Raw genomic sequence first — 13,268 nt, forward strand, 5'->3', positions numbered from 1 at the left:
GACCGAACGTCCAGATTGTGGAATCCCACCGCATTGCTGCATCGGCCCTTTTACAGTTTGGTAGCCAATTGGTAAATAAGTCTCTGCGCTTCCGATCATGCACAGTGCGCCTCTCTGAAGTCAGGACACATACACCAGGCTTCAGAGGTAAAATGATGAGCAGGGAAGAGGGCACGCACATGGGCAAAGCATGATGCTTGCGATGTCAAAGTCACTTGCAAGTTGTTATCACAGGGGCTCACTAACATGTTTAGTGGGCCGACTAGCCGGGGGAGACCAACGCCCCCTCAGTTACAGATTATACTCGCACTTTAGAAATATATGAACAGATTTTTACAAAAAGTATATAACACGGGGACCGTTAGGCAGAATTTCTACATATGCAACTGCTGGTGGTTCTGGGATACAGGGGGGCCTAACAGGTTCCCTTTAAGTAGCCTGGCCTGTTATCATATAGGACTCCTGTAGTCTGTACGACTCAAGCAATACATTTTCTTTCATTCATAACCTTTAGTGGCTTCATGTTCACGGTCGCAGTATTTTCCTTCACAATGACACTAGGTATGTCATGGCTGATTACACTTCTCTATTCTGAATTAATAAGCCATGTTAATTTTCTACATAAAAAAAAAAAAATCTGATGAAAAGGTAAGAAAACTAGAAGACATGTCGAGGTTTCTGGAATTGTTTAATCCTCGTTAGTATAGTGGCAAGTATCCCCCGCCCATAACACATAAGACCAGCATCTGCTGCCTCCTAGGGGTGCATTACACATGAATCCGGTCTCTTGCTCCAAAGAATAAGCTAAATCACCAATATTCAAGCAATTCCATATTCGTATTACCATCACTTTTTACTATAGCGCTGATATTAGTTTAATTAAGCGTCTGCTTCCCACGTGTTCAGGGGTCTGATCCCTAAGAATCCTGCTTAGAAGACTAAAGATAAATCACTAGTATCAAAGACAAGAAAACATTCAGGAAAAAAAGTATTTAAAAACTTTTATTTCACATTACAATGAAAAATCTTTATAAAAAGGTTTTACCTGACAGTACTAGCAGTGAGCAGGTTAAAAACTCATGATAGGCATTAAACAACTTTATTCCAGATCACATTATATACAAAGATTAGAGAACAAGATCATCAACACAAAACAACGGGAATCTCTTCGTAGTCCCAGCTCCTGGGATATTAGCAGCATGGCGTAAGGTACAAGACAAACATAATGCCACGAAAAGTCAACGCTCCACCTAATCCTGAATAGCTGAGGCAACAGGGAAACGGCACAGAGTTGGGATCAGTAGTAAACCTTCGTCAAAGACAAATTGGGTATAAAAGTCATAATTGTGGTATATGGAAATCTTACTATAGAGTGGAGCTCACATCAACCATTTCCCAGATGAGCAGATTATCTGTAGTCATCTGTCCATCTCTTCCAGAAGCCGCGGTGCTTGGCTTTATGAGACGTTTTCTAGGAGACTGAAGAGCATCCCACTACTGTCATCTAGACCTACCTTCAGGAGTACGGCCATGGTCACTGTTAATGGGTTTTTTTACCTGGATTTTAAAGTAACATCCATATGCAATTGAAATTAAAGGGTTTCACCATTCTGTGCACTGAACATTGGGCCTAATCCATTACATTAGAGCAGTCGTTCCCAAACTCCAGTCCTCGCGGACTCCAACAGGTCATGTTTTCAGGATTTCCATAGTGTTACACATGTGAGAGAATTCCTAATGCCTTTATGATACTTCCATCACCTGTAAGGAAATCCTAAAACCATGACCTGTTGGGGGCCGTGAGGACTGGAATTTGGGAAACACTGCATTAGAGTGTACCCCTTGACCCAAAGTGAATTTGAATGTTGTAGTTTTAGTAGTGAACACATGAATTTTGACAATCCCACTTGGACAAGTGCGAGTCCCAGGAATCTCTACCATAAAACTACCATGTGTAAAATTAATCCAGAGTCCTCACTGTCCACGGCCAAATTAGCCTAAATATCTGACCATATTGCCTTTCTCACCAGAGCTGGGATCAGTGGCTCAGGGCCATATTGGGTGAAACTTCAGATGACACATACACGGACACACTTACAGACGCTGGTGGGCTGTGGACTGAGACACAAGTGAACTGTGAGCCCAGGGCTATTTCACATGCTGTTAAAAAGCCAATGACATGACTTGGCTACAGTTTGCGGAACAAAATTTAGATTCTGGCACCAGTTTTTTTGGGATTTACAAGTAAACTACAGATGGCGCCTGAGAAATGTTGAATGTTTCTCTTAAAGGGAATCTGTCACCCCATTTTTCGAGTATCTGCTACCGGCACCGCCATCAGGGGCTTATCTACAGCATTCTGTAATGCTGTAGATAAGCGCCCAATGTAACCTGAAAGAAAAACATGTTAGATTATACTCACCCAGGGGCGGTCTGGGCCCGGGTTTGGTCCGATGGGTGTCGCAGTCCGGTGCCTCCCATCTTCTAACGGTGACGTCCTATTCTTTGCTTCCCGTCGTGGCTCCTGCGCAGGCGCACTGCTCTGCCCTGCTGAGGGCAGAGCAGAGTACTGCAGTGCGCAGGTGCCGAGAGAGGTTCAGCACCTGCGCACTGCAGGACTCTGCTCTGCCCTCAACAAGGCAGAGCAGTGCGCAGGAGCCACGACAGGCAGAAGAGGACGTCACCGTTAGAAGATAGGAGGCGCAGGACCGCGACACCCATCGGACCAAGACCGGAACACCCCCCCCCCCCGGTGAGTATAATATAACTCATTTTTCTTATCTTTCAGGTTACATTGGGCGCTTATCTACAGCATTACCGAATGCTGTAGATAAGCCACTGATGGCGGTGCCGGTAGCAGATACTCGAAAAATGGGGTGACAGATTCCCTTTAACAGATCGGGATTGAGAATCCGCAGACATCCTAGATTTTAGAAAACTACATCTGCTTCCAGATAAAGACTGACAAGAGCTTCAATGTACAATCTCCCCCTGAACTGAACCCAGCTAGGAGACATTCCTAGATAATGATCTTGCAGAGCAACAACACAAGGTACGAAGTGAGCACTCATATCTTCCCTCTAAAGGGACATCATGGATGGAAAAGGACACCGTGCGACACTATCACTAATGACAACATCATTGTCAAAGTGGTGAAACCCCACAGAACGTGCTCGCTTACAATTCTCTTTATCTTCCCTCTCTACTAAGACTATTGGATACACACAATCCTGACGATCATAGTGTTAGAAAACCATCATCTATTCCCTATCTACAGTGACGGCGACAACAGAAAAATTGATTCTAGCAAAAGATAAACTTAAATTAAACTCAACACACACCAGCACATTCCAGTAACAAAGGACAACAGCGGCATCCTTATAGAGCAATTGCCAGAAATATGAATTTTACCTGGAGTAAATGCGGCTGTCCTAATTCTGGGGTTAGTCTTGCATTCTTGAGATATGGCCCTCTCCTCGCTGTATGTAAATCTATCTTGTCAGCCAGGGGGGCTGTAGCCTTTACAATTCTCTGCTGGCATCTTCTTGAGGATCACACTCTGATGGCTAAAAAGGCAAGATTTACATACAGGGAAGAAGAGAACATCTCAGCAATGGAGATGCACAAGAGCAAAACAAAGGTCAGATCCAGAAGAGCAGATCTATATCTGTGTCTGTCTCCTTCTAGTATATATCTCTTCTACTAGGAGGCGACAGACACAGATATATATCTCTTCTACTAGGAGACGACAGAAACTGGTCTAGATGCACAACCAATAATAAATCAATGAGTAACCAGATGGACACGTGTCCAGATTATAGAAAATGCTGAGAATATTAGTGACAAAGAAGCAACATTGTAGGTGGCAAATAAAGCTTGATCCTTGTTAACTGAACGCTCTGCAAGAATTCCTCAACATTTTCAATATCTCTGATTGCTGTTAGCATGAAAAAAAAAAAAAAAGTCTGGACACTGAGCATTTAATCTCATCTTGAGAACTGCGGCCATCACTGTAGCGTCTGGCTACAATTTTCTGCTTCACAAGGCTTTAATGGCATTTTCAATATCCTGATATGTTAAGGCCACCTAATTGGAGATCTTACCAGTTTGGGGGACAGAGTTCCTCAGATATTCAGACATGAGCAAGTCCTCGGCTCCTGGGTGCTTGGAACATTCAAAATACAGGATCAATGACGTGACCATTTGTATCAGACGTTGCCCACATCTCCCCATTGTGTAAGGTGTCAGCAGATTGTGAAGCTTCCATGTGACAAACTGTGATTACACTCAATGTATTCATGGAGAACATTAATCCTTCACCTCCATTAATAACCCCCGAAGGCAGCGAGAGCAGACGACTTCCCTGGTAATTGATGCTCCTCACTTTCCAGGATCAGGAGTAAAATATACACGCGGGACCCTTTATTGAGTTGTTAATATCAGACCGCTGGCCTCGCGTTGCTCGTCTTCCTCCAGTCTATTGTGCAATACTAGACAACTGTGCCGTGAGCGAAGTGTGCGGCCCGGCTGGGCTATTACACGGATATAAAGACATCAAGATAGAGTCTATCATAGGATTCCCTGAAGCACACAATAAAGAGCAGGCTGAGAAAGCTGGATCCCGTCAAGCACCAGTTCAGCCACGACAACTCTGGAAATGAAAAAACAACATTGAATAATCCCGACATTCAGATCGTGTACTTCTGCCGAGACAGTTTATCACTGGACTCCCCGAAGCAGATAACAAACACAAGGCCGAGGAGACAAGACCCCGAGAGGCAGAAGTTCCACCAGGACAGCGCTGTGTGAATACAAAAAGCAAGAGAACATCACAGCGACCATCACCAAAAACAGACAGGATTTCAAAAAAGTCTATAAAACATTCACTCACATAAGCAGCGCTGTCACAGTCAGTAATGTACAAGATTCTGCACAACAGAAGGAACAAACTGCAGAGCGACGCAGAGGGTAAAGCCCTCACCACAAAGAGACCGCACAAGGCAGATCACCATGTCACCTAGAGCGGGTGAGCTTACTAATCCTATCCATATAAACTAAGAGCTAGTGAAAAGCACCCTGTATTATCCTGCAGAGCTGAACTCACTGTCTACAAACATTGCTTATACTGTACTGATCCTGAGTTATGTCCTGTGTTATATTCCAGAGCTGCACTCACTATTCTGCTGGTGCAGTCACTGTGTACATACATTACATTACTGATCCTGAGTTATGTCCTGTGTTATATTCCAGAGCTGCACTCACTACTCTGCTGGTGCAGTCACTGTGTACATACATTACATTACTGATCCTGAGTTACATCCTGTATTATACTCCAGAGCTGCACTCACTATTCTGCTGGTGCAGTCACTGTGTACATACATTACATTACTGATCCTGAGTTACATCCTGTATTATACTCCAGAGCTGCACTCACTATTCTGCTGGTGCAGTCACTGTGTACATACATTACATTACTGATCCTGAGTTATGTCCTGTGTTATATTCCAGAGCTGCACTCACTACTCTGCTGGTGCAGTCACTGTGTACATACATTACATTACTGATCCTGAGTTACATCCTGTATTATACTCCAGAGCTGCACTCACTACTCTGCTGGTGCAGTCACTGTGTACATACATTACATTACTGATGCAGAGTTACATCCTGTATTATACTCCAGAGCTGCACTCACTATTCTGCTGGTGCAGTCACTGTGTACATACATTACATTACTGATCCTGAGTTACATCCTGTATTATACTCCAGAGCTGCACTCACTACTCTGCTGGTGCAGTCACTGTGTACATACATTACGGATCCTGAGTTACATCCTGTATTAGGGCATGTTTCCACGTTCAGCATTTGCTGCGGATTAGACGCTACGTACAGCCGCAGCATCCAGATGTTACAGCATAGTGGATGGGATTTTATGAAATATCATCTCCACTATGCCTTCAAAGACGCAGGTGGCAGACCCACGTCTTTATAGATCACAGCACGTCTATTTATCTTGCAGAGACGCTCTTTCTCCGCAGACTTTTCATGTGCTGCGCCAATTCTTTGGAATGCACTACCCAGGTTAATACGATTAATCCCCAATCCCCACAGTTTTAAGTGTGCCCTAAAAACACATTTGTTCAGACTGGCCTATCGCCTCAACGTATTAACCTAAATATCCCTGTGTGGCTCATTCAAAGCTTTTTACCATAACCAGGTTCCCCGCATCATGTTCTCACATGCTTTATGCATTAATAGCCCTCTGTGTCTGTACTGTTACATATTTAGACTGTTAACTAGTTCATGCAGCAACAGAACACCCGATTCTCACACTATGGCCGGTCCAAACAATGAAAGCAATTGTTACCACCCACCTTTCGTGTCTCCCTTCTTTTCCTCAGACTGTAAGCTTGCGAGCAGGGCCCTCACTCCTCTTGGTATCTGTTATGACCTATGTGATTATTGTTATGCTGTAATGTCTATCTTCTGTACAAGTCCCTTCTGAAATGTAAAGTGCTGCGGAATATGTCGGCGCTATAGAAATAAAATTATTATTATATAAATGCATGCGCAGCGTCATACAGAACTACCCCACGTGCCATCTATAGTGATATCCCCACATATCTGCAGTGAGTACTCCAATGTGGATGATCCCTCTCTGCGTCTCTGCTCTCGGTCCAGCATTCCTCATGTGAAGATGCAATTCTTCTCCCTTCTCTCTGGCCTGCCTCCTTTATTATCAAAGGGCATCCGTTCTACAAGCGCGGATCTTGCGGTTACACACAGAAGGTACAAGCATGGACATCTCTGGACACCGACTGCACACAAGGCGTTGACACTCTCGGACTCCCAACGCTGGAAGCCGAGGATTATTCTGGCTACATTAGTTCTAGGTAAAGCAGTCATCACTTATCCTTTGGATAGATGAGGATTTGTCGATCTGTCGTGGTCTCAGTGCTGGGACCTGCACAGATTGGCATAATGGGCGCTATACCTCCCTTAGAATGGAGCGGCAGTGCACATGTCCAATTGCTGCTCCAATCCTCTATGACTGCCGGAAAAAAGCCAAGCACAGAGCAAGGCAGCGCCATAGGGCGTGAATGGCGCTCTGCCCCTCTATTCTAAAAGGGGATAATTGTGACCCGCTCCGCTGTCTCCGGAGGTAAATGTACCAAATGGATGTCACAAAGCTAAAAAAAAAAAAAAGTATTAAATGCAGATCTTGTACTTTTTTATCTCATGATATTGTTATACAAGACATGTAAAGCAGAAGGTGTCAACTGCACCTTCAGACCAGCAGCTCTGGAGATAAATGCAGCCTACAAATCTAATGTCCTACCCACGTCTGTCATCTAGAGTAACAAAGATTCCTCATTCCTGCGATGGACGTCGCCACAAGGTGTCCCGTGTAATTCCATATAAATTGGGTCCCTGGATGTATTTATGATGACTTGTCCTTTGTTTACAGCAAGAAAGAACATGGGACGTTTCCATCCGTGGTTGTCCCAGTCTAAGCCCCCTGCGACATGTACCACACGGCCATATTCCCCCCACCCCCGGGATACAATTTCTCTGACACAGGGACATTACTGCATACTTGAGCCGCTCTCTTTTCCTATTGACGCTGTGGCCTCTATCAATCCCTCAATGGCACAGTCTTCTCCTCCGGAGGAACGACTCCTGGAAGATGACGGATAGACCACGCAGGGGAATTGCAATGCTTGAGCTGCTCCTGATGGAGAAATTTATCAGCCTGAATGCCACACTTGGATTTATAACTGGATATTGCCCTCTTTCAGAATTAATTCCAGAAGGCAGAAAAGGAGAAAATGTTCTTTTTTTTCTGCTCAATTTATAATACGACAAACGCTGTAGGCAGGACTGGAGACATCTGGGCGGCTGCAACCCGAAGGAAGGCAAGCGGGTGATGCAGCAAGAGCAGGCGACCGCGGACAGAACTCGCATCTATACATTCCGATGACCTGCACAGCGGGACACAGACAGGTGACAGTGCCACCTCGACAGGCAGGACTGCAGCAGAAGTGCATAGAATATTCATCTTCAGCCATGTAACCCCTTCCTGACATGCACCATAAATACAGATGGGGCTCACAGCAAAATAAATAAAAAGTGACAATTGTGTTTTTCCCACCACTTCACTACATGTCACGGTAAAACCAATGGGGTCATTGAGAACTACAACTCGTCTTGCAAAAACACAAGCCCTCATGCTGAGATGTCGACTGAAAAATTAAAGTTTTGGTTCTTGGAAGAAAAAGGGGAAAAGACAAAAGCACAAAAACAAAGACAGACCATGGAAGTAAGGGGTTAATGTGGATGCTCGTTACCCATAATGCACATTTCCACGGTCGTCTGTATTTGGAAAGAAATGCTGGATTTTACATTTTATGATTTTTCAGCACAGAATGCGGTGACTGGGGATGAAGGCAATCAGACAGGTGAGGTGAAGTTCAGCCAAGCGACGGCAGAAACATTAATTGGCATTATACATACTGTCCCAACGTCCCCTCCTCGGCCGTGGATTATTCAGCGCTGCTCAATCTGTGGCCTTAAATCATTTGTGGGTAATTATATATTTTATGATGACATTAAAATGAGTCATGGATGGGAGCGGATCGGTGTCCTTTCCAAATCTCCAGCACAAAAAGCAGCTGGAACATTTGTGTCTGCAGAACGTGGCGCGCGCTCGGAATGGATTTCCTGCCCTGCAAGATCAATACGTGGAGCAGAACTTTTACCTGGAATTAGAGACAAAATGTCAGGCGTCCCGAAATGTCAGCACGCAATTATCCGCTGCATCCGGAGCTGCAATGTGACCTTACAACCACGGCAATTGTGGCGCCTGATTAATGGGGACCGATGGAATAGGGTGGCGTGACGCCGATTACCGGAGTAAGACCAAAGGGCTGCGGGAAAAAGGTGCAGCGCGAACCATCAATAGACGTGGAGAATAGGATTCTCTTGGGGCTCGTATGCAGACACCATTGAGGATTGCTCCAGCGACCAGCGCTACAGGACAGCTATGCAGTGCTGCATACAAGGTCAGGACTCACTGAACCATTCTCACCAGGATTGTGACATAAAACATCTTGAAACTTCAGGAAATTGTGAATTTGCAGTTTTTATGCCAACCCCGATCAGCTTTGCCAAATTTTTGTTAATAGGGCGGACTTAGTGCGGAGGAGGCATGGCTGAAGGCAGACGGAAAACTCATCATAACTTTCGCCACGAAATAGGCGTAAAAAATAACAGTAATGTACCGCAGTCACCGTCCAGCCTTATTATACAGTCAGTGTTACAGGGCAGCTTCTCGCCGCAGCGCTGGACCTCAGCAAAGAGAAGCAAGTCAGCACATTATCCTCCGACACACAGTGCATCATACACGACCCTGCGCTGCTAGAGCGTAAGCCACAGAATACGGCGGAAGTACCTCACCTCTCAGGGGCAGGATACCTCCAGCTCCAGGGTTGAGTTGTGGCTTTTGTGCACAGACTGTACACAGGATAACAGCGAGATACACCTCTGACATTGAGCCGCCAGTCATGGGCTGCACACAACACAACGTGCAGCTATGGCAGCCGGCCATTGGAAGAGGCCTACGGCGAGTGCAGGAATTCAACTGTACAAGAACCAGACTGCTGCTCAGACAGTGTTATCATCAAGTCCCTAACCACCAGTCCTCATTCACCCATGTGCAAATTTATGACAAAATGTATTTAAAAAGGAGCAGTTTTCCCTCAAAGTCTAAACCTGGTCATTTTAGAACACAAAATATATATTATTGTATATCTGCGCTTACCCCTTTTTTAAAGTGCCCCCGTCAGCAGGATTGTGCTCAGTAACTACAGACAGTGTCAGGTCGGCACCGTTATACTGATTACACCGATACCTGGTGATGAAATCCGTCATGTGGTTGTTTGATCATTATTTTCAGTTTTGAGTTAATGATATGCTCGTGCTCCGGGGCGGAGCTGTGGGTGGGGCTGTGACCAGCCTGTGGGCGGGGCTTCATGTGGTGCTCTGCTTACATATTCATCTGTATGGCTTCTGACAGGTCACTGGTCACTCAGTGACCCACCCCCTATTTTACATACTGAATAGAATGTATATTGAAGAAAAAAGAAAAAAAAAAAATCACCTGTAGCAGGCGGCGGTGTCTGCGCTGCAGCATGATCGCATGTGTAAGGTGCGTTTAATTCTTTTATTTGATGCCATAAATAATTTAATTAAGAAAAGCCTCAAAATGGCTCCGGCAGTGCCTGCGCAGTAGCAGCTATTGGTAATCCAATAGCTGCTACTGCGCAGGCGGTGCCATTTTGAAGGATGCAATTTTTTTTTCTCTAGCAAGATGGCGCTGCCTGCGCAGTAGCAGCTATTGGATTACCAATAGCTGCTACTGCGCAGGCACTGCCGGCGCCATTTTGAGGCTTTTCTTAATGAAATTATTTATGGCATCAAATAAAAGAATTAAATGCACATTACACATGCGATCATGCTGCAGCGCAGACACCGACGCCTGCTACAGGTGATTTTTTTTCTCTATATATAATATTCATTATGTAAAATAAGGGGCGAATCAGTGAGGGATCAGTGACCTGTCAGAAGTCTTCTTATGAATAGCTAAGCTGAGCAACACATGAAGACCCCCCACAGGCGGCCCTGAAGCACAAGCATATCATTAACTGAGAATAAACATTAAACAACAACAAGACGGATTTCATCACCAGGTATCATTTGTAATCAGTATAACGGCGCCGACCTGACACTGTCTGTAGTTACTGAGCACAATCCTGCTGACAAGTTCCCGTTAACACCTTTTCCCGACGTCAGGCATAATAGTACGCTGATGTCGGACACCCTCCCTGTGATGTGGGCTCCCTTTAAACAGCTGAAATGTGACCGGAACAGCTGCGGGTGGAATCACGATCCACCTGCAGCTATTAACCCATGAAATGCAGCTGAGAACCTGATAGCGACATTTAACATGCAATTACAGCAATTGCGCCGGAAATCCACCCATCAGTGACCCCCTGGAGACCTCTATGGTTGTCACTGCCAGATTGTTATGAGCGCTGCCCAGCGGTCACTGCTCATAGCAAGTGAGGTATTCTGCTACATACAGGTGATCTAATCATCGCATGTATGTAACAGAGCCAATCGGGTTATGGCAGCTTCTAGTCTCCCATGGAGACAATTGAAGCATGCCAAAAAAAGAATAAAAAATGTTTATAAAAAATTTTTTTTAAAAAAATATATATTTTGGTTGCTGCGCATTGCAGTTAAATGCAATAACGGGCAGATAGTCGTATCTGTACCAAAACGGTATAATTAAAAACATCAGCTCAGCGCGCAAAAAATAAGCCCTCACCCGACCCAAGATCACAAAAAATGTAGATGCTACAGGTATCGGAAATGGCTCAATTTTTTTTTAACAAAGTTTGGAATTTTTTTTTCACCACTAAGATAAAAAACAACCTAGACATGTTTGGTGTCTATGAACTCGTAATGACCTGGAGAATCAGAATGGCAGGGCAGTTTTAGCATTTAGTGAACCTAGTAAAAAAGCAAAACAAATTAACTGTGGGATTGCACTTTTTTTTTTTTGCAATTTCACCGCACTTAGAATTTTTTTTCCCGTTTCCAGTACACGATATGTTAAAACCAATGGGGTCGTTCAAAAGTACAACTCGTCCTGAAAAAAACAAGCCTTCACACGGCCATATTGACCGAAAAATAAAAAAGTTTTGGCCCTTGGAAAAAGGGGAGCAGAAAACGCAAAACCAAAAATACCACCGGTCATGAAGGGGTTAAGGACGTCACCCAGACACACACTGAGTAACCCACCCATAGTCCTCGAACTCTGCGTTTCTCTATCTACAGAGTGTAATCTTATTTATCGTCCACTTACCTGTATGATAAAAAGTTAAAAACACCAGCAAAAGTCCGGTGAAGATATTACTCAGGAAGGTGACGAAGCCGCAGGTGATCCCCTCCGGGACAGGGTAGACCGTCTCCACAAACGTCTCGAAGAAGATCGGCACCGTGCCGTTGAGGAAGACACCAATCAGGATACATGAGGTATAGAGGGTCGCTGCGTCACAAAACACAAAGTCGCTCAGCAAAGTTTCAACATTCACATGGACAACATACCAGTTTTAGCTTTAATTAAATATCCGCAACTTTCTTTAGCACAAATTGTGCCGCCATATTAATGCCAGCTCTGCAGAAACAACTATTCTCCTTCCTGGCTTCTTTTCTTGGAACCTTACAATCATTATAGGAAAAAAAAATAAAAACATATCTTGTGCTACTGCAGTTAAATGTGTTGCCCAGGACTAATGTCATCAATGTTCAATCAGTGGGGGTCAAACCGCTGGCGCCCCCCCCAGTCTGCTATGCAGTGGCCGTTTTTGGCTTCTGCAGCTCAGCTCATATTTAAGTGTAAGGCTATGTGCGCACGTTGCGGATTCTGCCTCTCTAAAAAGAAAACGCAGTTAAAATTCTGCGCGGTTCTGATGCGTGTTTGGTGCAGTTTTTCATGTGGATTTGTATGCGTTTTTGTAAGCTAAAGATATTTTTTTTTTTTTTTTTAGAAAAAAACAAACAAATTGTGATGTCATTTCCTTGTCCAACCTCTTCTCTTTCATTCTCCAATGAAGACCATAATATCATTACATACCATGTTCAAATATAATGTTTACACAAACAAAACAAATATAAGTGAATATATAATGTGTGTGTGTGTGTGTGTGTGTGTGTGTGTGTGTGTGTGTGTGTGTGTGTGTGTGTGTGTTACCAAGCCCGAGGTTTAGCAATGAATGGGTGGTGTCAGCCAGAGCCAGATACCCTCATTAATAAAATGGTACATAAAGTGTTAAATAAAAGACACACACACATGATATCTGCATGAAACACAATCTGTTTATGTAAAAAAAATTGCATGGGCTCCTGCATAATTTTCATAGCCAGCAGATGGAAAGCAGACGGCTGATGCTAATATTCTGGGAAGAAGCAAATAGCCATAAAGGTTCCCAGGCTATTAATATCAGCTCACAGATGTTTGCTTAGCCTTTACTGGCTAGTTTACAGGGGAACCCCAGAAAAAAATTGACATGGGGTCTCCCTATAAAATCAAACCAGCAAAGGCTAGGCAGACTGCTGCGGCTGATATTAATAGCCTGGGAAGGAGCCGTGGATATTGGCATACCCCAGGTTAAAAACATCAGTTCTCAGCCACCCCAGAAATGGCG

General features: G+C 44.4%; 1 protein-coding gene across 2 annotated transcripts in view; it reads right to left on the reverse strand.

Annotated features, from left to right (window-relative positions):
* Positions 1 to 3,948: 3,948 nt before the first annotated feature.
* SLC49A4 (solute carrier family 49 member 4) overlaps positions 3,949 to 13,268 on the reverse strand; it is a 46,502-nt gene continuing 37,182 nt past the window's right edge. Inside the window, exons 8-9 of one of the 2 annotated variants that reach the window (XM_073545283.1) lie at positions 11,927 to 12,109; positions 3,949 to 4,651 (exon numbers count right to left, since the gene is read on the reverse strand). In XM_073545283.1, coding sequence (XP_073401384.1) covers positions 4,536 to 4,651; positions 11,927 to 12,109 — 299 coding nt within the window. In that variant the 3' untranslated portion in view covers positions 3,949 to 4,535. The other variant, XM_073545284.1, reaches the window with a different exon arrangement.

This window comes from Dendrobates tinctorius, unplaced genomic scaffold (assembly GCF_039654945.1).
Source record: "Dendrobates tinctorius isolate UK_male_01 unplaced genomic scaffold, ASM3965494v1 ptg000143l, whole genome shotgun sequence".
Lineage (NCBI taxonomy): Eukaryota > Metazoa > Chordata > Amphibia > Anura > Dendrobatidae > Dendrobates > Dendrobates tinctorius.